At 50.6% G+C, this 23,783-nt stretch overlaps 10 protein-coding genes across 10 annotated transcripts; 6 read left to right on the top strand and 4 right to left on the bottom strand.

Moving 5' to 3' along the window:
* Nucleotides 1-100: 100 nt before the first annotated feature.
* Nucleotides 101-606, top strand: N7489_002514 (uncharacterized protein; the record flags this gene model as incomplete). The annotated part of the gene is made up of 2 exons (XM_056708269.1): nt 101-103; nt 244-606. 2 exons carry the CDS (start codon nt 101-103, stop codon nt 604-606), a joined length of 366 nt encoding a protein of 121 aa, XP_056572571.1.
* Nucleotides 607-2,337: 1,731 nt separating this feature from the next.
* Nucleotides 2,338-3,491, top strand: N7489_002513 (glycoside hydrolase family 16 protein; the record flags this gene model as incomplete). Its single annotated transcript, XM_056708268.1, has 2 exons — nt 2,338-3,137; nt 3,191-3,491. The coding sequence occupies 2 exons, from the start codon at nt 2,338-2,340 to the stop codon at nt 3,489-3,491; spliced, it is 1,101 nt and encodes a 366-aa protein (XP_056572570.1).
* Nucleotides 3,492-4,661: 1,170 nt separating this feature from the next.
* Nucleotides 4,662-8,240, top strand: N7489_002512 (bifunctional cytochrome P450/NADPH--P450 reductase; the record flags this gene model as incomplete). Its single annotated transcript, XM_056708267.1, has 4 exons — nt 4,662-4,782; nt 4,864-5,109; nt 5,192-5,632; nt 5,689-8,240. The coding sequence occupies 4 exons, from the start codon at nt 4,662-4,664 to the stop codon at nt 8,238-8,240; spliced, it is 3,360 nt and encodes a 1,119-aa protein (XP_056572569.1).
* A 632-nt stretch (nt 8,241-8,872) lies between these two features.
* Nucleotides 8,873-10,456, top strand: N7489_002511 (uncharacterized protein; the record flags this gene model as incomplete). The annotated part of the gene is made up of 4 exons (XM_056708266.1): nt 8,873-9,006; nt 9,054-9,645; nt 9,696-10,067; nt 10,127-10,456. 4 exons carry the CDS (start codon nt 8,873-8,875, stop codon nt 10,454-10,456), a joined length of 1,428 nt encoding a protein of 475 aa, XP_056572568.1.
* A 1,596-nt stretch (nt 10,457-12,052) lies between these two features.
* N7489_002510 (SDR family NAD(P)-dependent oxidoreductase) lies at nt 12,053-12,888 on the top strand (the record flags this gene model as incomplete). Its single annotated transcript, XM_056708265.1, has 2 exons — nt 12,053-12,636; nt 12,702-12,888. The coding sequence occupies 2 exons, from the start codon at nt 12,053-12,055 to the stop codon at nt 12,886-12,888; spliced, it is 771 nt and encodes a 256-aa protein (XP_056572567.1).
* A 224-nt stretch (nt 12,889-13,112) lies between these two features.
* Nucleotides 13,113-14,386, bottom strand: N7489_002509 (uncharacterized protein; the record flags this gene model as incomplete). Its single annotated transcript, XM_056708264.1, has 3 exons — nt 13,113-13,138; nt 13,191-13,323; nt 13,385-14,386. 3 exons carry the CDS (start codon nt 14,384-14,386, stop codon nt 13,113-13,115), a joined length of 1,161 nt encoding a protein of 386 aa, XP_056572566.1.
* Nucleotides 14,387-15,337: 951 nt separating this feature from the next.
* Nucleotides 15,338-18,002, bottom strand: N7489_002508 (putative C6 transcription factor; the record flags this gene model as incomplete). The annotated part of the gene is made up of 4 exons (XM_056708263.1): nt 15,338-15,412; nt 15,471-15,883; nt 15,942-17,220; nt 17,292-18,002. 4 exons carry the CDS (start codon nt 18,000-18,002, stop codon nt 15,338-15,340), a joined length of 2,478 nt encoding a protein of 825 aa, XP_056572565.1.
* Nucleotides 18,003-19,268: 1,266 nt separating this feature from the next.
* Nucleotides 19,269-20,204, top strand: N7489_002507 (sucrase/ferredoxin-like domain-containing protein; the record flags this gene model as incomplete). The annotated part of the gene is made up of 2 exons (XM_056708262.1): nt 19,269-19,559; nt 19,611-20,204. The coding sequence occupies 2 exons, from the start codon at nt 19,269-19,271 to the stop codon at nt 20,202-20,204; spliced, it is 885 nt and encodes a 294-aa protein (XP_056572564.1).
* A 161-nt stretch (nt 20,205-20,365) lies between these two features.
* On the bottom strand, nt 20,366-20,989 carry N7489_002506 (Peptidase S12 Pab87-related C-terminal; the record flags this gene model as incomplete). Its single annotated transcript, XM_056708261.1, has 3 exons — nt 20,366-20,643; nt 20,672-20,927; nt 20,969-20,989. The coding sequence occupies 3 exons, from the start codon at nt 20,987-20,989 to the stop codon at nt 20,366-20,368; spliced, it is 555 nt and encodes a 184-aa protein (XP_056572563.1).
* Nucleotides 20,990-21,792: 803 nt separating this feature from the next.
* N7489_002505 (phytanoyl-CoA dioxygenase family protein) lies at nt 21,793-23,276 on the bottom strand (the record flags this gene model as incomplete). Its single annotated transcript, XM_056708260.1, has 9 exons — nt 21,793-21,905; nt 21,988-22,088; nt 22,153-22,231; nt 22,322-22,433; nt 22,513-22,614; nt 22,687-22,804; nt 22,870-22,952; nt 22,998-23,095; nt 23,144-23,276. 9 exons carry the CDS (start codon nt 23,274-23,276, stop codon nt 21,793-21,795), a joined length of 939 nt encoding a protein of 312 aa, XP_056572562.1.
* Between the last annotated feature and the right edge of the window lie 507 nt (nt 23,277-23,783).

Here is a 23,783-nt window from a genome sequence, read left to right as displayed (position 1 = left end):
CATCGAGACCCACTGCCCTGCATACAATTGCCAGCCACCAGGGACTAATTCCCGATATCAGACTAAAAGTATTGCTAAATAGAGAGTCTACACTGCAGTTATGGTAAGTGTTATCCATGGTCGTTATTGAAACCGATTTCAGTGGCTCACCCAAGCAACACCCGCGCGGGCCGAACAAAGAACCACGGATGACATATTCTGGAACTCATAAAAGCTAACCGTGGAATACTTTCGCTTCTTCAGGCCCCTATAAATTCCATGCTCGAGCCCCGGCAGTCAAGCGGCGATACCTGCCCAAGCACAATCTCCGGCGGTGGAATTGCGGGTATCGTTATCGGCTCCATCGCTGGGACCCTCCTCATCCTCTGGCTGTGGCGAATATTCCGACTTCCCGGTGCATGGAGCGGTGGCGATACGCCTGACGTCGGCTACCGGCCTCCAATTACTCGCAGCAGCACGAGTAGCCGCGGAACGCGACAGCGCCGCCGCCCGTCTGCGACGTACGTCGACTATGTTGAGAAACCGACTACTGTGCGCAGTTCACGCCGGTATAGGGATCATGATGATTTGCGACGCCCGGCTAAGGTTTATCTGTCGGAGCCATGAGCCATGGTGGGGATTATACATAAGAGATGTGGAATGGTCTTGACGTATCAATGGGTACTGGCGTTCGCTATTTTTGTTTTGATGACTTGGAGGAAATGGGTGGATCACCGATGGACACGTTTGACGGAGCCAATGTTTATTATGAGACATGACATACATATGACTGCGCGCTTTTACGACTCGATGAGAAATAAATCTTGGAATGGATTGTCTGGCCTGTGCGTGTGATGCTTTGTATTTTAATTCAGAATCTGATCTGGATGCCAATCCCCCTGAGTTTGGGTCCTAGTGCATGGTCAATAACAATCTGATTTAGCCCTTGTAATGTACACTGAACATGTGGCTGGATGTCTACATATTGGACAACTTTCTGGCGGGTACCTGAGTGGTGAGGGACTGCACGCCTTGGCCTGGTCCAGCGGGACTTGGCTGTGTGTCACCGCCGAGCAGTGGCGTTTGATCGATCAGAATTGCCGAAGTCTCCCCTGATAGAACTCCGAAGCCTATCCAATGGTCACCGCATAAAAAAGCGCCGCACCCGGTATTTCGTAGTTTCGACGAATAAGAGAGGGCGTGGGCGTGGGTGTGGGTGTATAGTTCATTCATTCAGCTAGCACTGTTGGGAAAGTGCATTAACGAGGGCAGGTAAGACAGGGGGGGAAGGCCCACAGGGGGAAAAGAAGGAAAAAAGAAAAAAAAAAGAAAAACTTCCAAGGGTTAGACATCTCCACTCATTCACTGGGACTTGGCTTCTTGGTGGCTTTGTTATTGGATCCCCCCTGAGCGGAGCTTCCTTAAAATTTAGTTTGGTTGCAGGGTTCATGGAACTGAAGGAAAATATATTGTAGGTTATTGCTATATATGTATGTACTCAGATGCTATGATTCTCAAAATGTTGTGTTCAAGGGGCACATGCATGATGATCTGTAGTGTAATCTTGTAATCTTGGAGTTATTACCCCGTGGCGATTCTTATCAATTGGGCGTTTGATCTTCATTGCAGCTTTTGTTCCCTCGAATGGCCCAGGCGTGAGCTAAACAACTAGTCTTATCCTGCATTTGAGCCAAGGAATTTCTGTGGATAAAACGAGGAATAACCAATTCCATACATAGAGCTGTGTCCCATATAATCCATTTGCATAGTCCATATATAGTATTGTACAACAGACCTGGTAATCCGTCTATGCCTTATTCGATCCAAGGTTATCGGGTTTCTTTGCGATCAGCCAATCGGTGGGTAATCGGCAGCCAATCAGCTTCGCCCGCCTAAAAGTAGTTTTAGCAGGAAAAACTAGGCAAACCCAAAGGGGTTAAGCATGGCGCACAGGGCCCTTGGGGGATGGCCCAAAGAGGTTAGTGGCATGCGCCAAAATGGAACCTCCTAACCTAGACCGGCTAGCTAGCAAATTCGACCATACTCCGTAATCTCTGCAGCTTTCCCCTTACGCTCTCCAACGGTGCACACAAAAATAACCAGGCCCAAAACACTACTAGCCCATAATGCACCGAGTCCACTTTGCGCCTAAATTGGACCGTCGTGGCTGATTTCCCCCCGTTTTCTTAATGTTCCCTTCAACACACACTTAGCTTGCTGCTGGCAGACTGCCTTCCATTCTTTACCGTGCACTCGCACATCCACTCTTTATCGAATCTCGAGTAGTCTCGAGTCCATTCTTTTCTTTTTTTGGACGGTCCAACAGCAGCATCCTGAGCAATTGTTCATATATCAGCCATGTTTTTCTCTCGCATTGCCATTCTGGCAGCTTTGGCTGGCTATGCCACCGCTCAAACCTCAACCGAGTGTGACCCGACCAAGGAGGATTGTCCTCCCGATCCCGCTTTGGGCACCGAACACACATGGAACTTCAACACGACTTTGGACGAAAAGATCTGGAATATGACCACCGGAACCTACGAGTACGAAGACGATGGAGCCAAGTTCACCTTGCAGAAGGAGGGAGAGTCCACTCTCCTACAGTCCAACTTCTATATCTTCTTCGGTGTCGTCGAAGCTCACGTCAAGATGGCCACGGGCAAGGGTCTAGTCAGCAGTGTTGTCTTGGAGTCTGACGATCTGGATGAGATCGACTGGGAGTGGATGGGATACAACACTAGTGAAGTGCAGTCCAACTTCTTTGGCAAGGGTAATGATACCACCTTCGATCGCGGCGGCCATCACCACGTGGCGAACGCAGACACCGAGTTCCACAACTACACCACATACTGGGACCAAGATAAACTCCAATGGTGGATTGACGGCGAGATGGTTCGCGAACTCCCGTACAACGATGAGTCCGCCTTGTTTGGCAAGAACTACCCACAGACCCCGTGTCGTGTCCAATTCAGTCTCTGGCCCGCTGGCCGGAAAGATGCCCCACAGGGTACTATCGACTGGGCTGGTGGCCTTGTCGACTGGGATACCGCCCCTTTTACTATGACGCTTGGCAAGCTGCGTGTTAAAGATTTCCACTCGGGCAAGGAGTACAGCTACGGAGACCGTTCAGGTTCCTGGGAGAGCATCGAGATATTAGAGTAAGTGTGTCCAGACTAGAACCACGCAGGATATGGCTAATGGGACGAAACAGAGGAAACTCGACTGCACTGAACGAACTGAACAAACCAGAGCCCAAGTCTCTGTCAGAGAAGTGGGATGATCTCGGCGAGGGAGCCCACATTGGAGTGTACATTGGCGCCGGCGTCGCCGGTGCAATTGCTATCGCAGGCTTCCTGTTCTTCTGCCTGCGCCAGCGCCGCAAGGGCCGTCTCGAGAACGCGCTCGGCAATAACCCGGTTCCTCTTAACCGTGCTGAGATGGAGAACTTCCAAAAAGACTGGAGGCAGAGCGAGTGGAAGCATAACGGTGGTTACCAGCAGGTCAGCAACTAGCGGGCTTGGTCAAGTACAGACACCAGTAACCCCACGAACTTGCTTTCGGACCTCCATAATGAATAGTTCTTTGATTCCTTTTTCTTTCGTTTCGCGCCGTGTCCGGTCTTACAGATTGCCGCCATGACTTCAATCTTGGACATCTGTGCTGCCTCCGCTCCCTTGTTTTGTTGATATCCCCCTTTCGATCCTTGGGTCACAATTCCTTTCGTTGGCGTTGTTCCGCACATCCATGTAAATATATTGTCATATAAAACGGGTTCTCTTTCGGTCCCAATATTTCGCGTTAGCTGGGCGTTTAGAAGTGAGAATATTGCGACTTCGGTGAAGCCACCCGATGACAGCTCACCTAACAACTGCAGCACATTACAAATACTTGTCTTATGCGCCTATGCATGATGGTATCCTCGAGGGGTGTACACATAAGTGCACAAATAAGATGTCTTCATGTTATAGTTAAGACACGGCCCGAGTAGTCGGAGGCGGGCATGTTTATGGTCCGGCTGAGATTAGGGTGTACCGAATAGGGATACTTCCGAGAGCAATCCCTAAGGTGTGGATAGAGTGGATTCGGTTATGCCGAGGTCCCTCTTCTAGAAATCCGTGTCATCGGGATTCGCGCCAAATCCGACGGGTCGAGGTAGAAATTGTGGCTGAAGAGATCTCGGCATGGCCGATCGATAGACGGCGATTTGTGATTGGGACTTGGACCAATGGCCCGTCTCGGAACTAGGCATTTCAACACCGGTGAAACAGATGAAGCAAATGAAACGAATGAAATAAATGAAGTTATGAAAATTTATGCAGTTTCCATATATGAAAGCTGTTGGGATTACAATATTGTACACTTTAAGAAAAAAAGGTACCGAGGTATCTCAGTCGGTGAGGTCACACTTTTTCTTTTTTTATAATTCGGAGCCCTCCCGACTTCGATTGTTCCAAATTTGTTCTATTGCATCGATTCCATATTTCTACCTGCAGCTCTAAAGTACATTTTGATATATTGTACAGTTGCTGGTCTGCATTACCACGTGAACCAGGGCCTAGTACATCCCTAGGTATTCTTCCAACCCCGCCATTACGTACTCGAAGCTGTGTTTCATCATAAAGTCAACATCCATTCATCCAAATTGATTCAAATCATCAAGCGAAAGGCGGACATCATACGCCATGAGCTCGACCGACCAGGTCCCAATCCCGGGCCCCAAGGGTGTCCCATTCTTAGGAAACGTCTACGACATCGAGCCCGAGTTGCCCTTGCAAAGCTTTGAGCGGATGGCCGATAGCTATGGTATGGATCTAGGCCCTCACGACCAGGGATGTATATGACAAATTGTTGGGCTAATTCCTTCCTGTGTTTATCACTTTCCAGGCCCAATCTATCGCTTGACCACCTTTGGCAGAGCACGAGTATTCGTTAGCTCCCACGAGCTAGTGGACGAAGTCTGTGACGAGGAACGCTTCAGTAAAATGGTCTCCGCTGGTCTGGCTGAGATCCGCAATGGTGTTCACGACGGTCTCTTTACCGCGAACTATCCCGGTGAAGAGAACTGGGCTATCGCGCATCGCATTCTTGTTCCTGCATTCGGTCCGCTGATGATTCGCGGCATGTTTGATGGTCGGTGAACCCTCTTCTGTCGGATTCGAGACCTATGCACCAGGCAAGGAATGGAACAAGTTTGGCTAACCTTTGCATTTAGAAATGTATGATATTGCCACTCAACTGGTTATGAAATGGGCTCGGATTGGCCCTGCTGCTCCAATCCAGGTTACAGATGACTTCACCCGCTTGACGCTAGATACCATTGCTCTTTGCGCTATGGGCACCCGCTTCAACTCGTTCTACCATGATGAAATGCACCCATTCGTCGAGGCAATGGTTGGCTTGCTATCTGTGTCTGGACATCGGGCTCTTAAGCCTGCTTTGCTCAACAACCTCCCCACTTCAGAGAACAACAAGTACTGGAGTGACATTGAGTATCTGCGGAATCTATCCAAGGAATTAGTTGATTCACGGAAAGAGAACCCCGTTGACAAGAAGGATCTTCTCAATGCGCTTATCCTGGGTCGGGACCCGCAGACTGGCCGGGGTATGACAGATGACTCGATTGTAGACAACATGATCACATTCCTCATCGCTGGTAAGTGGAGTCCTGAAACGGACACATTATTTCAGACCTGACTTATGACTTGATAGGGCACGAGACCACCTCCGGCATGTTGTCATTCCTATTCTACCATCTTCTCAAAAACCCCAGCGCATACAGAAAGGCTCAAGACGAAGTCGACCGTGTGATTGGTAAACGCAAGATTACCGTCGATGACATGTCCAAGCTGCCATACATCACCGCTGTGATGCGCGAGACGCTGCGTCTGAACCCCACAGCCCCGATGATTGCCCTGCACCCCCACCCCACTAAGAACAAGGAGAATCCTGTTACACTTGGAGGTGGCAAGTACGTGCTTAACGAGGACGAGACAATTGCGCTCGTACTCACCAAAATGCACCGAGACCCGAAGGTCTACGGCCCCGACGCCGACGAGTTCAAGCCAGAGCGCATGCTTGATGAAAACTTCGAGAAGCTGCCCAAGAATGCATGGAAGCCATTTGGAAACGGCATGCGAGGCTGTATTGGACGGCCGTTCGCATGGCAAGAGGCTCTCCTTGTAGTTGCGATTTTGCTGCAGAACTTTAACTTCCAGATGGAGAACCCCAGCTACGATCTCCGCCTTAAGCAGACACTTACCATCAAGCCCAAGGATTTCCACATGAAAGCGACTCTGAGGGATGGACTCGACCCTACTCAACTAAGCACTACCCTCAGCGGCTCTGGTGCCGGGCCCACAGAGACTGGCGCCGCCAGCCGGGATCGCAAGCCCAAGGTTGCACCCGCGGGTGGCAAGCTGAAGCCCATGCACGTGTTCTACGGCAGCAACACAGGAACCTGTGAGGCCTTCGCCCGCAGGCTGGCCGACGATGCTGCTGCATACGGTTATGCTGCGCAGACAAACTCTTTAGATTCAGCCATGCAAAATATCCCCAAGAACGACCCTGTTGTCTTTATCTCGGCTTCTTACGAAGGACAGCCTCCGGACAATGCGGCTCACTTCTTCCAATGGCTCAGTGAGCTGAAGGGCAGCGATTTAGAAGGTGTCAACTACGCAGTGTTCGGCTGTGGCCACCATGATTGGTCGTCAACCTTCTACCGTGTCCCCAAGGCCATCGACGAACTAGCCAAGGCCAACGGGGCCAACAAGCTCTGCGACATTGGTCTTGCTGACGCAGCAAACTCAGACATGTTCACCGATTTCGATGGCTGGGGCGAGACCTCATTCTGGCCGGGCGTTATGGCTAAGTTCGGTGGAACTAGCCCTGAACCAGCCGCCAAGCCGAAGTCTTCGTTGCAGGTCGAAGTGAGCTCGGGTATGCGCGCATCCACCCTAGGTCTCCAGCTCGAAGAAGGTTTCGTCATCGAGAACCAGCTCCTTACGCCACCCGGGGCCCCAGCCAAACGAGTAGTCAAGTTCAAGCTGCCGTCAGACATGACCTACCAGTGCGGTGATTACCTCGCAGTGCTACCCGTGAACCCAAGCCCAGTCGTCCGTCGCGCAATCCGCCGCTTCGACCTCCCCTGGGACGCCGTGCTCAAAGTCCAGAAGCCCTCAGGCTCAACATCCTCCCCCTCGATCCCCATCGACACGCCGATCTCAGCCTTCGAGCTCCTATCCACCTACATCGAGCTATCCCAACCCGCATCGAAGCGCGATCTCAATGTCCTAGCCGACGCCGCCATCTCAGACGCGGAACTGCAAGCCGAACTACGCTATCTCGCATCCAGCCCCAGCCGCTTCACGGAAGAAATCGTCAAGAAGCGCGTCAGCCCGCTGGATCTGCTAATCCGCTATCCATCAATCAAGCTACCGATCGGCGACTTCCTCGCAATGCTCCCACCAATGCGCGTGCGACAATACTCCATCTCCTCGTCACCACTCGTCGACCCATCCGAGTGCTCGATAACCTTCACCGTCCTCAGCGCTCCGGCCCTCGCCAACGCCACCCCAGAAGGCAGCGAAAGCATCGAACAATACCTCGGCGTTGCATCCAACTACCTCTCCGAGCTCCAAGCCGGTGAACGCGCACACATCACCGTCCGTCCCTCGCACTCAGGCTTCAAGCCGCCCATGGATCTCGAAACACCGATGATCATGGCCTGCGCGGGCTCTGGACTCGCCCCGTTCCGTGGATTCGTGATGGACCGCGCGGAGAAGATCCGCGGCCGCCGCAGCTCGCCTGACTCAGATGAGCTCCATGAAAACGAGGCTTTCAAGCCTGCAAAGGCGGTGTTGTATATTGGCTGCCGCACGAAGGGCCAGGATGATATCCACGCTGCTGAACTTGCGGAGTGGGCTGCTCTCGGCGCTGTCGATGTCCGCTGGGCGTATAGCCGCCCTGCTGATGGAAGTAAGGGACAGCATGTTCAGGATGCCATGCTTGATGACCGTGAAGAGCTGGTGAAGCTGTTTGATGAAGGTGCAAATATTTATGTCTGCGGTAGTACTGGTGTTGGTGCTGGTATTCGCGACGCTTGCAAACAGATGTATCTCGAGAGGCGTCGTGCGGTGCACGCTGAGCTTAGGGAGAAGGGGGAGACTCCGCCTGGTGCTGATCTTGAGGAGGATCAGGCTGCTGAGCAGTTCTTTGATAATTTGCGGACGAAGGAGCGTTATGCTACCGATGTGTTTACTTAGTTTAGCGGCTTTTTGGGTCTCTGGTTTGGTTTCGCTTGTATTATCGTCATTCGCCATTTACAGATTGCATAATATCTTGTTATTTCACCGAACCTGCTGTCCATGACGCTGGTTCACTTATATTAGTTCGACGGTCCCGATTGATTAGCTAACTAGTTAGTTAGGCCCGTAACTATAAAAAGTTGAACTGGTTGGTGGCTTGATTTCCAAGGCATGTGGTTTCAACCAATCAGAATGCAGTTCCTGAAGAGCCCCACGGGGTATCGTCACATGACCGTAAAACTCCAATACCGCCACCAATCATATCAACGACTGAGATGCCAGGCAATGGGCCCGGGGAGGAAGATAGAAGAAACTTTCAGTTTCGAGTGTCTGGGCATGTTCAATTTGGCATTGATGTGTCAAAAGGGAATTTCCATTTACATTCGAGCCTGATCAGGGGGATCTCATATATTCTACCCGGAACCCTCATTGGACGCCAATGCCAAATTTGCGCCAAAACAGAGTCGGATGGCGTGATAGAGTCAAACATTTGCACCCCAGACATTCCCATTTTTGAGCTGCTCGGCCGAGTAGCATTGAACATAAGAGCGACTATATACCCAACCCTCAAGTATCCATAACGCCACACCATGCCGCAGATCAAGAGCATAGCCATAATCGGGGCGGGCCCAGCTGGCGCCATTGCAGTCGACGCACTAGCACAAGAGAAAGCATTCGACGTCATCCGCGTATTCGAGAGACAAGAGAAAGCCGGCGGATGCTGGTATGTTACTCTAACATCTTCACCAATTCCTAACTAACGAACAAAAGGGTATCAAGAGACGACGAGCCGCCTCAGGAGTTAGACTTTGACGGTCTATCAGCGCGAACAGCAGATGCGCCTCTCGAAATCCCCGAGCATCTCCCGTGCCGGATGCCCGTAGTCTCCCAGGACCGGTTTATGGACTCGCCCGTGTACCCGGCGCTGGAGACTAACGTGAACGCGGCAGCCATGTCGTTTTCTCAAGAGGAGATCCCTGTAGTTCGGTCCCAGTGGTCGATTGAGCGTCATGGGGCAGATACACCTTTCAGACACCATTCGGTTATCAGGAAGTATATTGAGGACCTGTTTAACCGGAGGGGGTATCAGGATCTTGTTCAGTACAACACTACCGTTGAGCGCGCGATCAAAGATCCTAATAGCCAGAAATGGGTGCTTACACTCCGCAGGACGGAAGTTGTCGATGGTGTCAAGTCGGATTACTGGTGGTCTGAGGAGTATGATGCAGTTGTGGTGGCTTCGGGACACTACGCAGTGCCGTTTATTCCTGCGATTCCCGGTTTGAAGGAGTTTGCTGCGCGGTATCCCGGTAGTGTTCAACATACGAAGCATTACCGGGGGCCTGAGAAATATCGGGGAAAGGTAAATGAGTTTCCACCATGGCAGTTTTAATATCTGCTTACACATCGCAGAAAGTCATCACCGTCGGAGCGTCTGTTTCTGCCGCGGATACGGCAGTGAGCCTGGTTGATAGTGCCCAGACACCAGTTGTTGCTGTGGTTCGGGGTCGGTACAACGCCTATTTTGGAGATCTCGCTTTCCAGCACCCTAAGATCCAGCGTCGCCCGCCCATCTCGCACATTATGAGTAATGATCAAGGCGAACGGACAGTTCATTTCGAGGACGGCACCTCTGAGACTGGAGTTGACCATGTGATTTTTGGAACTGGCTTTAGCTGGACTTTGCCTTTCTTGCCTCAAGTTCCCACGCGGAACAATCGAGTGCCGGATCTCTACCAACATGTCTTTTACAGACATGATCCATCATTAGTGTTTGTCGGCGCTGTAAGTCCACCCAGCCAGAAAACAAACATCCGGATCGAAAGCTAACGAAACCCCGCCAGGTTGGTGCTGGCTTGACCTTCAAAGTCTTCGAATGGCAAGCCGTCGCTGCGGCGCGTGTTCTAGCCGGCAAAGCAAACCTGCCCTCGATCGCCGAACAGGAAAAATGGGAAACCGACCGTATAGCACAGAAGAGCGACGGACCAGGCTTCACAGTCCTCAACCCCGAATTCGAGCCCTACTTCGAGAGCCTACGGCAACTTGCGGGGGAACCTCGTGGCACGGGACGACGGCTACCTCGGTTCGAGCAGAAATGGCTGTCTGATTTCGACGAAGGGCATGAGCGCAGGAAGAAGATGTGGCGACGAGCCAATCAAACGGCTCGGTTGTGAATCTGACCGTAAGGGTTGTTGGTTATTGGGATTAAGGAGTTCCCCCTAGCCCGTAGATAGAAAGACATGCAGTATACAATACAACATATAGATCACAAAACAAATAGCCAAGCAAGGAGCGGGATTATCAGTTCCCACTTTCGGCTTTTGACTCATGTTCGCAGTTAAAATCCAATTACTCCGTACAATGGGGGCTAAAGGGGATCGACGAATTGAGTCCAGTGCGGCTGGATAGTTCAGACTCCACTTGTCACCAACATCCCCAATAGTCAAGTCAATACCGGCTTGGCACTTTTGGCCCCCAGTTCAGGAGTCAAAAGAGAATGGGGATATTAAGATCTTCGTACATATACTCTTAAAATCCCCTGTTCTTTTTCTCTAACCTCTCCCGACTATCCCTTCCGTCTCCGTTGTCGAACTGTCGAGTCGAACCATCTCATTTCACCCCACGAACCGCGATCGACACATCCCGCGAAATATCAAAATTTCCTCTTTTCGCGTCGCGTCAATAATTCACCGCATCACCCGGCCCACAAACGGAAAACAATGACATCTCCCATAAACACCAATTTCACACAGCCGGCCGAGTGCTACAACTCGCGCGACGCGGTGCCCGCCTCCATGCCCTCCAACATCCAATATTATAACCAGGTCCCGCTGTACCAGACCAAAAGTCCAAACAGAGATATGAAGGCTGTTTTACAGTCTTGTTGTTCGAACGGGGTGTGGATTTATGAGGATCCGGATCCTTGTACGGCTGTCTGTGATTCGCGTTCTTCGGCGGAGGCTAAGAAGACGATGTACTGCTTGAATGCGCAGATGGTTGTATATGGGACTAAAACGGAGAAGAGCTCTGCGACGGTGAGGCGTCCGATGGGTTGGGTGTCTTTGATGGTTGGGGGATTGCTTTTGTCGGGGATATTTATTTGATGGGAGTGGAGGGTTGGTTTTGCATTTTGAGATACCCATTTGTGATTTTGGAGTTGAGATGATATATTGCTGTACATGCTGGAATGTTAATGTACAGAAGAGGATTCTGGAGATATATTGAATATCAAATTCATATGGCCCAGGCGAAGTTAATTCCTTGAAAAGCCTTGCCAAGTCTCGAATTAACTTGGCAATTGCAACTGATGCACTGGCATATCAAGTCAATAAGTGCTTTCATCCGTAATGCAAGCCAGATAAAGGAGTAGAGGGTATACAATGAATTGAACTGAATATACTAGCAAATCAGCATGAAGTAGACGATTTGGTTCTCATGGGATTCGTAAGTTCCTCAAGTGATGAGAATTAATAGTATTTCTGACTCCTACAGACGATATACCATATCCTATCTACAACATATGCACGAATGGCCCTGTGTCCTCGGGTGTTAGACCCCATCTTTAGCCGATTCTCTATAAAATCCAAGTCGAAAATACCCGAAGTCTACACATTGGCCACGGAGCATCTCCGACCCCACGTTATCCCCGCCATATCCAAAGGTAACCGTCACATCCCACGGCCCATATACGACCAAAACAAAATCTATTCCCCCAATTCACAACAACCCTCCCTCCCCCAAACCAATCCCGCAGCGAACAAACCTACACAATGGACTCCGTCAAAGGCAAAGTATACGCCGTAACCGGCCTAGGCGGAATCGGCCTCGCCGTAGCACGCCAACTACACTCACAAGGCGCCCTCCTCTCTCTCGCCGACCTAAGCGAAAAGGTCCTATCCACAGCGCGCCAGACCATCGAAGTCGAATTCGGTTCCGCAACAGCCTCAACAATCACAACAACCGTGCTGGACATCAGCAATGTAAGCGCCGTACAAGACTGGATCGCCGATACGGTCTCGCACTTCGGTCGACTGGACGGTGCAGCGAACATGGCCGGTACGATCGGCAAAAAACACGGCACTGGTAAATTCGTTGACCAGGATGATGCCGAGTGGGATATGCTGATGCGTGTCAATGTTACCGGGTTGATGTATTGTTTGCGCGCGCAGCTGAGAGCCATTATGGAGACTGCGCCGGGTGGGAAGGGGAGTATTGTCAATGCGTCGAGTATTCAGGGGATTAAGGGGTTTGCGTTGCATGCTGCGTATTCGACTACCAAGCATGCTGTTTCTGGGTTGACGAAGTCGGTTTCGAAAGAGGTTGGGCCTGAGATTAGGGTTAATGCTGTTGCGCCGTGAGTATTTGTGTTTAGTTATTCAGTTGGTTGTTTGGTGGATTTGACTGATTGGGTTGTGTTAGTGGTTCTATCCAGACGCCTTTGCTTGACATGGCGACGGAAATCCAGGGCGGGTTCACTATGCCGCCGGTTAGTATCCCGCGCATCGGGACGGGTGAGGAGGTGGCTCAGACGGTTGTTTTCTTGCTCAGTGATGCTTCGTCGTATACGACTGGGCAGATTGTTAGTGTGGATGGCGGGTGGGAATAACTTTTTGGGTTCAATGGCATGTAGCGTGGTGATGGTTAGGGCATGAATTGTTGTGTTTAGCGCCATGGCTTTGTATGCCAATGATATCCATTGATGAGGATAGAATGCAATGCTCGCTATATGATAGACATAATCCTGGGAATCCAATAGAACGCCACCGCCATGACATAGAATCGCTGAATAACACGAAGAAAGAAACACGGAGGTATCGATGCGAAGAATTGCTATTGCCATATGCACAGCCATAGACCTGTAGCCAGGTATCAGCATAAAACACACGAACATCGAAATTCTCCTCTTACCGGACATGATTGCTAGATAACCCCAACCAGGGGGTCCATAACCGAAGGCATTATTGGCTGTTGCATTCGTGCCTTCAACAGGCACCGGCCACCCATCCTCATATTTCAGATAGTTCCAGCCGAGCTGAGCTTCCTGCGAGAACAGTCAGTTCAAATGCCAATTCGAAAACAAAAAAAGCAAAACAAAGACTCACCCCATGCTTAAATCCACCCGAGGTATTCAAATAATGATAGTAGAGAATATCCATGGAATCATTATTCCCAGGCAAAACACCCAGACCACCAGGTGCATACACAGCTCCATGATTCGAGCCATACACCACCGTCCCACCACCGTCAAGCAAAGACTTCCCCGTCTTATCCTCAAACGGCCCACGCACACTCCTCGACCTCCCAACCCGAATACTATACTCCTTCCCACGCCCGGGGAACCCATTCTTGAAATTACAACAATTCCCATGACTAAACCAAGCATAATAAAACCCATCCCGAAAACTAACCCATACCCCCTCCTCAGGCTTCGACTTCGCCCGCGGGATAAAAGTCAACTGCACCGCATCCGGCGCCTCACCATCCCTAACAGAAAGCAAATCATCCTCCAGCGGCACCTGCCAGATATCATGCCAGAAGCTGCCGTAGTTGAGATACGCCTGTCCGGAATCCCGGTCGAAAACCACAGACGCGTCGATGGCGTTCGTGATCGTATACGGCCACACCCCGGATCCTGCGCCGGTGCCTGTGTTAATGAGCACACCGTGGTCGGTCCAGGGACTGCCGTCGAGGGAGGTCGTTGTTGCGACGCCAATGGCGCTGTCGCGCGACCCTTTCGCGCTCACGGTGTAGTAGCAGTAGAATGTGCCGTCTTTTTCGATTGTTGTTGGTGCCCAGGGTCGGGTGCGGTTGGTTTTGGGGATTATGCTGTCGCCGGCGAGGACTGTGCCGAGCTTTTCCCATGGTCCGGATACGTTGGCTGATTTGAAGATTGGGATGTTGACCCCGCCTTTGAAGAGGTAGTATTGCTCGTTGTGGAGGATTATGTTGGGGTCGTGGACTGGGATGTTGCCTGGGTTTGCGAGTGGGAACTTTTTCGTTGTTTGGTATACTTGTTTCGCGCTTTGGGCTCCGGCTTGGGATGGGATCGCTCCCAGTGGGGTTGCGATCGCAATGATTATTGATAGGAGTAGGAGGTGGTGCATCGTGGTGGTTACATTGGAGTAAATGCGTGGATTGTAGGGGGGATTGGCCTGGCTGGCCTTTGGGATTTTATCGGATCGTGATACGCATGGCTCTTCTTTCTTTAATGGATATTAGAGTGGTCAATGCAGTGGAAATGGGAAGCGAGGGAAGGAACACATGGTATAAATATGCAAGTGGCAAGGGAAAAGAAAAGAAAAAGAAAAAAGCACAGCCCGCGAGCCTCATGTTAGTTCGAAAGCCAAGTGTTTGGGTTTAGGCGGCTACATAGATCTATATTTGGAAAATGGTACCTAGGAGGTACCTGGCCCACATCTGTTTTCTGCTTTGTACCGAGGTACCCTCAGGTACTAGACCCGCTTGTCTCAGATCGCAGTTCGCTGGGATTGGCATGTTTATTATTTGTTGCTTTTGTTCCTCATATCTCTTATGTTTCGTCCTATTCTCGCAATGGCACTGCGATATGACCTACAAGTGTTGTAGGTGACAGCAAATCCAGTCGATCATTGCATATCGTTCCCACCTCGGAATAGCCTAACGTGACGATCAATCAGCCTTCGCAACTCTTAAGGCAAGGCTCTTTGAAATAATGTACAACTGTCAAACTAGAGAAAAAAACAGTTGCATATAAGTCTCGGCACTTGCGAGTAAGGGTTCAAATAGCGATCCGTGCTAAGCGTGTTGTTCCTGTTCTTTTGACCCTGCATCCCCCTTGCATCCCGTCAAGCCTGATATCTCCGATCATGATCTCACGGTGGACCCGGCCGAGTCACAACATCCATGATTACGCAACGGACTATCAATGGCCGCATTGCGATAACTAGTTCTTATTTACTATGGGTATTCAGCTAGATGGTTCAACTATGTACAACGGTAGAGGCATAGCAAATGCAGAAAGACAGATATCCTACAATGTTAATACAAAAAGCCGAAACCTGCTCGAACCGCTCTGCTCAACAGGGAAACGTCATGCTTGTCAGATCTTCCCAATCGAAGATCTCCAAGAAAGGATCGAACTCGCCAGGTGGCTGGGAACTCAGTTAGCAAACAACGCCAGAACCAAGGAGAACATGAAACTAAACTCACTATGGCGCCAGGCTGCGGCGGATGCATCCCATTGGGATCAAATTCGGGCTGCATCACAGGTGCCATTGTTGGAGCCGCCATAAAGGCAGCTACCTGGTTGTTCTTGAAATTGCCCATCCCCTTGTCGCCGAGGTGGTCGCAGTGCATGTGTCGAGAGAAGAGAATCTGCGCAAATGACAGGACCCGCTCGACAACTTGTTGCTTGTACATAGCGGCCTGTGCGGGCCAGAGTCGGGATTTGACTAGTGCGACAATCGTCGAGAGGAAATAATAGTCCTTTGCTCCCTTGGTCATCAAAAGGGAGCGCTCTTCCAATGCGATCAGGGCTGTTTCTACGAGCGATATGAGCGATTCGGGGATACCGGGTATATTATGGAGGATGAAGGTCGAGGAGGTGGGATAGGAGGGGGGAGCTGCAAGTTATCAGTGGAAGCTCTGATAGTGAAGTACCGAATACTAGGAAAAACTCACAGGTGTCGAATTCAGTTGTGTGTAGCACTTGGCAAATGGAAATGTAGGCTTGGATAGTCCATTCGCCAAGCATACATAACGAGAGCGTCCGCGAGATCTCGTGTAATCGGCGCTGCGTTGACAGTATCCTGGTTGCGGCATCCAGGCGAGTACGCGTGGAGGGAGCAAAGAGTGGTTCTCGTCGTGCTTGAATGGCAAAAGGAGTGTGGACAGACAGTAAAGACTGGCAAAGCTTAGTCTCGATTAATCCTTTCCACAACATTACTTTACGTTGGGCGACGATGTCGCTGGGGTCTGGTGCCACCCATGCAGGAATCCGAGAAAGATGCCGGTTGAGCTCACTGTCCAAGCGCTGAATATCCTCGTATCGACAGCTGATCCGTGGGGAATGCATGAGAGAACATGCTTGAAGGCGGAGAGGTAACGAGCGACTCAGTATAGACTGGAACGATGAGTCGGTAACTTCGCTCAGTGGCCGGCTTTCGGGAACTTCGGTGCTGTTCTCGTGGATCTCGTCATCGTAGATGTTCATCCCCGGAGCTGCATCATAGTCGAAGCTTTGTACTGACGGTGGCATTCCCCGGTCAAGAGCAACTTGTAGGTCCAGTTCCACAATGGTTGTCCACAGTCGCCGTCGCATTTCTTTGTTGAATACAGAGATCCGTGCGTATCGGCTTGGGTCGCGATGGTACCCTGCCATCATTGCTTGCTTGACCAATGTACTTGTTGTGAGCCAAGCCTGGCTACGTCTCATTCCGTGAGCATTGCGCGCTAAGATCAACAGAATAGAGAGTCGCATTGATGTGATCTCCGGACGCTTAGTGTGAAGATTCTCAATCCATTTCCCTGCATGAAGCGTCCACTCCACTGCAGACTGGCACTTGAGTTCGCCCGGACTTTTTGACTGCAGACTAGCAAAATCTGCGAGGTTCCACGCGCAGGCAAGGACCAACAGTACCTGAACTGTAAAGCCAGCAGATATTGAGGCCGGGCTATCTCGCATGGCCCAGAATTGGTCAAGCTCTCGTAAGAAGGATGGAACATGAAGAATGCGGTGAGTGGACTCAATATGAGTGATGTACAACCCAACAAGCTCATCAACCACACCGCGCGAGGGCAGCATGCTAATTAGCGAAGCAGTCGTAGGGTCGGGGAAGGGCCTGCTGAGCACCATATGTTTCAATAGCCCGCGCTTAACCCTTCTCAGGTCCGGCTGAAGTTGCGCGAAGATCGGGGTAGAAAGTTTGATCTCTTCTGCAAAATATTTTATATCCGGAAACTACGAATATGTCAGCCTCCGCATTGTGATTGCCACTATTGGCAATTGGAACCTAAAGGGCAGGAGCAGACCTGTGCTACTAAACTGGCAAAGATGCCCGATCCACTGAACCGCGTTTGAGTTTCACGGCCCCTCATCATTATGCGAGGAGCAAGGTCGAGGTGGTCCGTAGGTGACAACGGGTCCTCTTCTTCATCAATGTGCTCATCGTCGGTCTGCGACGGAGCTTGTGTTTCTCGCTCAGCCGGCGCCGGACGCTTGGGACGCTGTAAAACACCCACGTTTACATAGGGTTCCTGATTGACAGCAGCCTTAGGAGCACCGAGAACAGTTTCCAAGAAGCAGTCCTTTCGCTCTTTGTCGTGCGGTCGACTTCTATAGGGGGGTGCAAGAGCATGTCCCGTAAGACCATGATAATTGTGATGCATTGGACCGCCGGCCATAGCCAGTCGAGGCGTATCACTAGTGGGGAAAGGCTCCGACCGAGTTGACACTGGAGGTATCCCCGAGTCCGGAGGTGTCTCGATTGGGGTATCTCTAGGCATAGATAATGCAGACCCTCGGTCGGCAGCAAATGCCGTAGTCGGAACAGTAGTGGGCTGCTGCCATAAAAAGCCATCCTCATATGTGCATTTGCTCGGAGTTCTGCTCTTTAAACAGCGACTGCAAGTGGGATATTCGCGATCACATCGCAACTTGCGCGTGCGACACTGCGTGCACGCCATTGTGCGGCGGCGACGCTTGCGCACGCGCTCGGGTTGGGCATTCCCTTGAACATCCATACACTCGTTGGAGACAAGCTATAGGAAAGATCAAGATCTTACGTCCGAGATGTGGAAGTTCTGGGAATTCCAAGGTTCCGGGGTGGCTTCTCCGGCTTACGTGGTCCCGCTCGTGGGACCCAATGTGGAAAGTCTGACCGAAGTCTTTTCTTTTCCTTTTTTCCCTTCATCTATCACTTGAATGGCAAAGGAATAAGGGATTTATGTTCTTTTCTTATATCTTGAGGACATCCTGTTTATTATCTTTCTCCCAGGCCCACAAAGTCCACGTCCCGAGAGTTCCGTGAACAAACTGGACCCCTGTTAACTAAGGGGCTCGGCATGCGCTTAGTCTAGCGCAGTGACATGGGCCTATCTTCCCGTCTGACACATTCGGGACTGAAAATCTTCCAAGACCTACCGGAAATTATTCAAGCATTGCAAATGGGTAACTGCATTCGCTGGCAATCTCTAGGCAACGACACGCGGTAATCCCGATGATGTTGGTCTGGTTTCGAATACGAGAATCGCCATCACCGCCAAGGTCAATATCAACAATGTCCCTATATGTTGTACGTGTGGGACCGGATTCCCTTCCTCTGGTCGCCATGCTCATACGAGTAACCATGCGGTATACCGTGTGCAGATGTTTCATCTGATTGTTACTCATACAATGGGACTGTATAGGCCTTGGAAACACCCGACCCCCATGTTTGATCGGGTTCAAAGTCCGTTACACCAATGCTGCCTTTTTCGGTTGCCTATGTTCTTCTATTTCTACTCTAAATACGATTCTCGATGCGGTATACAAGAAGCAAAGGTAGCGGTGTTCATACCGCCTTTTTGGCAATCTCGCTGACGATCAAGTATATGTTATTTTCCGAGGCGTGGTTAAATCTAAGGTGAGTAAATTGATATGTTTGGGCTCGCCAGATGAGTCAATTCCAAGCTTTCAAGGTGGATTCCGCGTCGGAGAAGGAGATCAAATACATAGACGCTAAGTGGCCGCAAGTCCCCGCAGCGTTAGACTTAATATAACTAGTAAGATAAAATGGGGTGTCAAAAGGAATTATCTCCACTAAGCTTCGTCCTAGTCTCCAGGGCTGGAGATAACTATGTTAAGCTCGGGGTTCGGGCTTTTCCGACTCGGCGCAACTCTCGGAGATACTGGGCTCTATAACTACCTAGGGGATCTCCAGATCTCCAGGCAACCTTCGAATTCAAAAACGCCTGGAATCAACTTCCAACTTCCAACTTTGCCTTCACAACTTAATAACCCCTTCCACCATGCTGCGTTCCTTGCTTTCCTTCGGCCGCACAGGGACCAACGACTACCTCTTCCCCAAAGTGGATCCCAAAGAGGATGGCCCCGAATGCTTAAAGGACTGCGCCGACTGCACAGTCAAGTTTCCGTCAAAAGTCAAAGTAGAAACGTCAAGACCGCTTTATGGCCAGATCAAAGCATTCCATTCCCACGTCCTCGTGGCAACGGGCCAATCCGACTGGAAGGAAAAACATGTCGAAAAGATGACAGGAAGTCTGATGGAAGCATTCGATGAGGCAGAATCAGATCATGGCGTAAGCTCCGAAATTCCCATGTAGCATACCCCCCACTAACACCCGATCCAGATCATCAAAGTCTCAGCATCAAACCTCACTCCTCCAGAACAACCAACCACCGACGAAAGTTCCAACCAAGCTACCACAGTATTAATTCTACCATCATTCACATACGTCGACTCGGTGACACAAGCAGACGTTCCAGACCTGGTAGCCAAATTCATCGACCACCCCACCAACCAGCAAAATGGAAACGAGACCACCTCTTCCGCGAGCGGGATGAGCGCTCGGCCCTGCGAACTTGACTACGTGATACTACTGTGCTCACACGGACGCCGAGACGCGCGCTGTGGTATTACAGCGCCACTGATTAAGCGCGAGCTGGAGCGACATCTTCGTCCCCTGGGCCTGAACCGGGATGCGGATGACTCCCGGGCTGGCGGGGTGGGTATATTCTTTGTGTCGCATGTCGGCGGGCACAAGTTCTCTGCGAATGTTTTGATTTATCGCAAGAGGGATCAGCAGATGATTTGGCTTGCCCGTGTCCGGCCCGAGCATTGTGAGGGCATTGTTAAGTATACTGTTCTGCAGGGAAAGGTTGTGCATCCTGAGTCACAGTTGAGGGGTGGGTTTGATCGGCTGAAAGAATTGACGAGTTGGTAATTGGATTTAATAGTGCTAGGCTTGGATTTTATTGAAATGGCGATATTTAATGCATTCATAGCGAGGAAAATGGGAAACGCCAGGGTCTTTGGGCAATAATTGAACCATCCGTATGTATCCTTCTCGCTCTTTTTCTGCCTCTTGGATAGCAACATAAAAGCTTAAGTATCACAACGGTCAAACCAGAGCATTTTCCCCTTCAGACCAGGTTCCAAAAGAAGGCCAATTCTTTTCGCCACGCCCGCAGCATTGATATAGAATTCCACTGCGAAGGGCGGGATCAAGTCGAACCCTGCATTACGGATGCTTCCAACAAAGAATTTCCCGCTTGCATGGACAAGAGACAGTTTACACAGAATGGCACGATCCTGCAGGTCGGCAATAAGCCCGTTATTGCTTATTTGGAGGGTGGAGGGTAAAAGTCGCTCCTGTGGGGTGTCTGTATGTTCCAGTATATCCAGACATACGCGTATGCAAGGCACATGGAGTCGGAGGATCAAACAAAGAAGGGAACAATCTTCGCTTCGAGTCCTCCGTGTCCTCATTCTTGAGACTTGACTCCCATATCTCAGTTTGTCTTGCCATACAAGCAGCAATCTGCTGCTCCAGCACATGTGAAACAGCGATGTACATACAATTGCTGTAGTGGTATTTGGTGCGCGGCGTTGTTGCAAGGGGCATATATCGCATCGCGCGGACTATAGAGCCCGGGTTGGAGCCCTTCTTTTGGGACAGAGCTAAAGACCAATTATGCTCTGACATACCCGACCGATGCGATAGCGCATCTTCAATCTCACCCCCGCACGTCCAAGCCTCCAGGCAGGGGGCGGGAGTCCGAAGTCATTTGAACTAAGCCTTATTCATTTATGTAGAATCCTATGTCTCATAATCTATATTGTAATGCCTTATATTAGATAGCGTGTTTATAGAAGTGCTTAGAAGTTAGATTCCTCTATAGTCGTATACTTATACGGGAACCATGCTCATGGACAGGGATTGTGTAGGCCTAGATAGACAGTCGAGGATCATCGTCTACCATCGATCCGAGCCTATCTCCTCTCAACCCGAGCAAATTAGCTTGCGCCACTAGACTAGCCCTGGAGCAGACCCGGAATCACGCACGGTCACTTGACCCTGGACTCGAAGGAAGGTCCAAGAGGTTTGATCTGACTCGTGGATTTACTTTACTTCGAACTCGGTGAGACCCTTATCTGAAGATAGCCATCTGTGCTAACTAACAGTTGATGATGGTAAGGCTACTGAGGTATTGGATATGGGCGTCCGGAAAAATGATCGGGTCCTTTTCAAATTCAATGTTAAGGATACTCTCCAGTCCGGAAGTTGAACCACGTATGGGTCTTTGATAACATTAACTGAATATCGCTGCCACTAGGAAATTACCCAGAGAGCCGGCCACACCCCAGACGACGCGAGTCAGACATTCCATTTGCCGGGGTGGGGAAAAGGGGGGGGCTTGGACCGATATCCGAGAACCCTAACTCAGTACGGGGCGTCACGACTCCAAATAACACACTTCATTTCATTTGACTGATAACATATAAAGAAAATGACTGAAAACTAATTCAACTCAAACTGCCAAATTCGCAACCCCAAACTTGCCCGTCCCAAGATCGTCCCTATGCAAGAACTCATGCGGGCTCTGGTGATCTTCTACGTAACCAACTCCGCCGACGGCTTTATCTGTTATTCCAGTGTATAGGTTAGCGCCATTTCTAATAGTGGCAAGACAATGCGGGGCTACGGTAAATAAGTTGTAACGTACAGTAACCAGCGATTTTGAGAATATCCTCGGGCAGTCGACGCGCGATCTCAATAGGCGTCGAGAGGACTTCCTCCTGGTCTTGGCGGAAGTAGTCTCGTTGACTGGACGGATGGGGTTAGCATATTGAAAGAGGGGAAACTGTACAATGGATGACGCTCATCTTACCCAAAGACGGCAAAGAGCGTGCGGAGAGCCAACGGGTCGGTCTTGTCACATTTGTTTTCACCGGCGCCGTGATAGGTTGCTAGGTAGAGAGTTGGTGAGTCACGATACATCACGTCATGTATTAAATCAGAACCGAAGAGTATGTCGAATTGCGTTGCAGGAGACTTACAGCCGAGGGTGAAGAGTGCAGAGCCCGGTTCCATCTCTGCGTATGTGCATTCTTCGACCTTGGGGATGCGCTCGGGGCCCCAGAGATGGCTACCGCTGATTACTGCGGTGGCCTGCAGAGTGGGATCCAGGTCGTTAGTTGATGATGGCTGGTATCATGGAGAGACGATCATAGCTGTGAAGCGGACTTACCCCGTTCTTGTAAGTGCTCTTGGATCCTGCAATCAGGCAACCGACCATTGGAGTAAAGAAGGGGTTGCTGGGGTCTGGTCGCGTCTGGTAGGCGATTTGATCCTGGATCGAGAGGCAGGATCTAATTAGGCATGTTCTTTTGAAGGCGAGGTGTCAAGCTAAAGGCTGGCTTACTCTGTGTAGGGGCTGCGGCTTAGCTCCCGGGACCAGGCGAAGAGCTGCGGTGGAAGCGAGCATGTATCCGCTCTTCTGGGGGACAAGCCTATCTCCTGTGTAGGAGGAAAACTCATCACTTGAGGTGATAGCTTAGTACTGCCGCTTGGGCGTTTGAGAAAGTTGTGGGGGAGAGAATCTTACTTCAAGAACTGCGCCATGATGCCTTGCCAAACGTGGAGGCGTACGATTTTGGTGAGTTGGTCTGGAATCTTGGCTAGGAGGGCCTGGGAATGTCAGCTATGTGTGTTGGTGGCGGCGCGAGGACCTACATAGACACGCTGGGATCCCTCTGGGAAGAAGTCTGGGCCGAGTTCCTCGTGGGTAGCCCTAGAGTCGTAAGTCTTGCGGCCTTGGAAGAATGGCTCAACTAGAGTTGGTTAGTGCTGTTTTTATGATGGATGGTGGATGAACTTACTCGCATCCATGCACTCTTTCAAGAGCTCCGGGGACAGAAAGTTAGAAACGATAACCCCGCCATCTCTTTCAATAATCTTGATAATCTTCTCAAGAGGTTCAGAGGAGTCGATGGTGACGAGTGAGGGGGCCATGGTGGTATGTCTATCAGACAGAACAGATGACTACTGGGGAATGATACATGTGCTGGAATCACAGCTGGTTTTAATAGAGTAGGACACGGATCACACGCCAGGGATACCCCCCGGCCCGGGGTCTGTAGCAAGGATAGCTTCGACCTTCCTTGCTATCTCGAAGGTGGGCCTACAAAGGATCCTTGCTGCTTCCCCTCCACGGCCTCCTCCTATCAGCACTCTCAATCGGAACGAAGCTATCAGCCATACCCAAGTCATCTTACCCCAATTCACGTTTTCTTTGTCTATTTCCCGGTGGAATACCGGGCCGGCTGTGGTCTGTTCCAGATGCAGAGGTTATCTGGCAGATGAGAATGCCCAGGCGGCTATTCTTAGCGGTTCCCCCGCGCTGGGAGTTATTTTACTTTATCTTGGTTCTCACTGGGTGGTGCATATTATACTGGCTCCCCTATTTGCGGATTTGGTATATAACCACGGTTTTTCCTTCCATGTATTCAGTGTCTATCT

The sequence above is a fragment of the Penicillium chrysogenum genome (assembly GCF_028827035.1).
Source record: "Penicillium chrysogenum strain IBT 35668 chromosome Unknown utg000001l_segment0_segment0, whole genome shotgun sequence".
In the NCBI taxonomy this organism is placed as follows: domain Eukaryota; kingdom Fungi; phylum Ascomycota; class Eurotiomycetes; order Eurotiales; family Aspergillaceae; genus Penicillium; species Penicillium chrysogenum.
The sequence above is the reverse complement of the archived record's forward strand: the minus strand, read 5'-3'. Positions and strand labels throughout refer to the sequence as shown.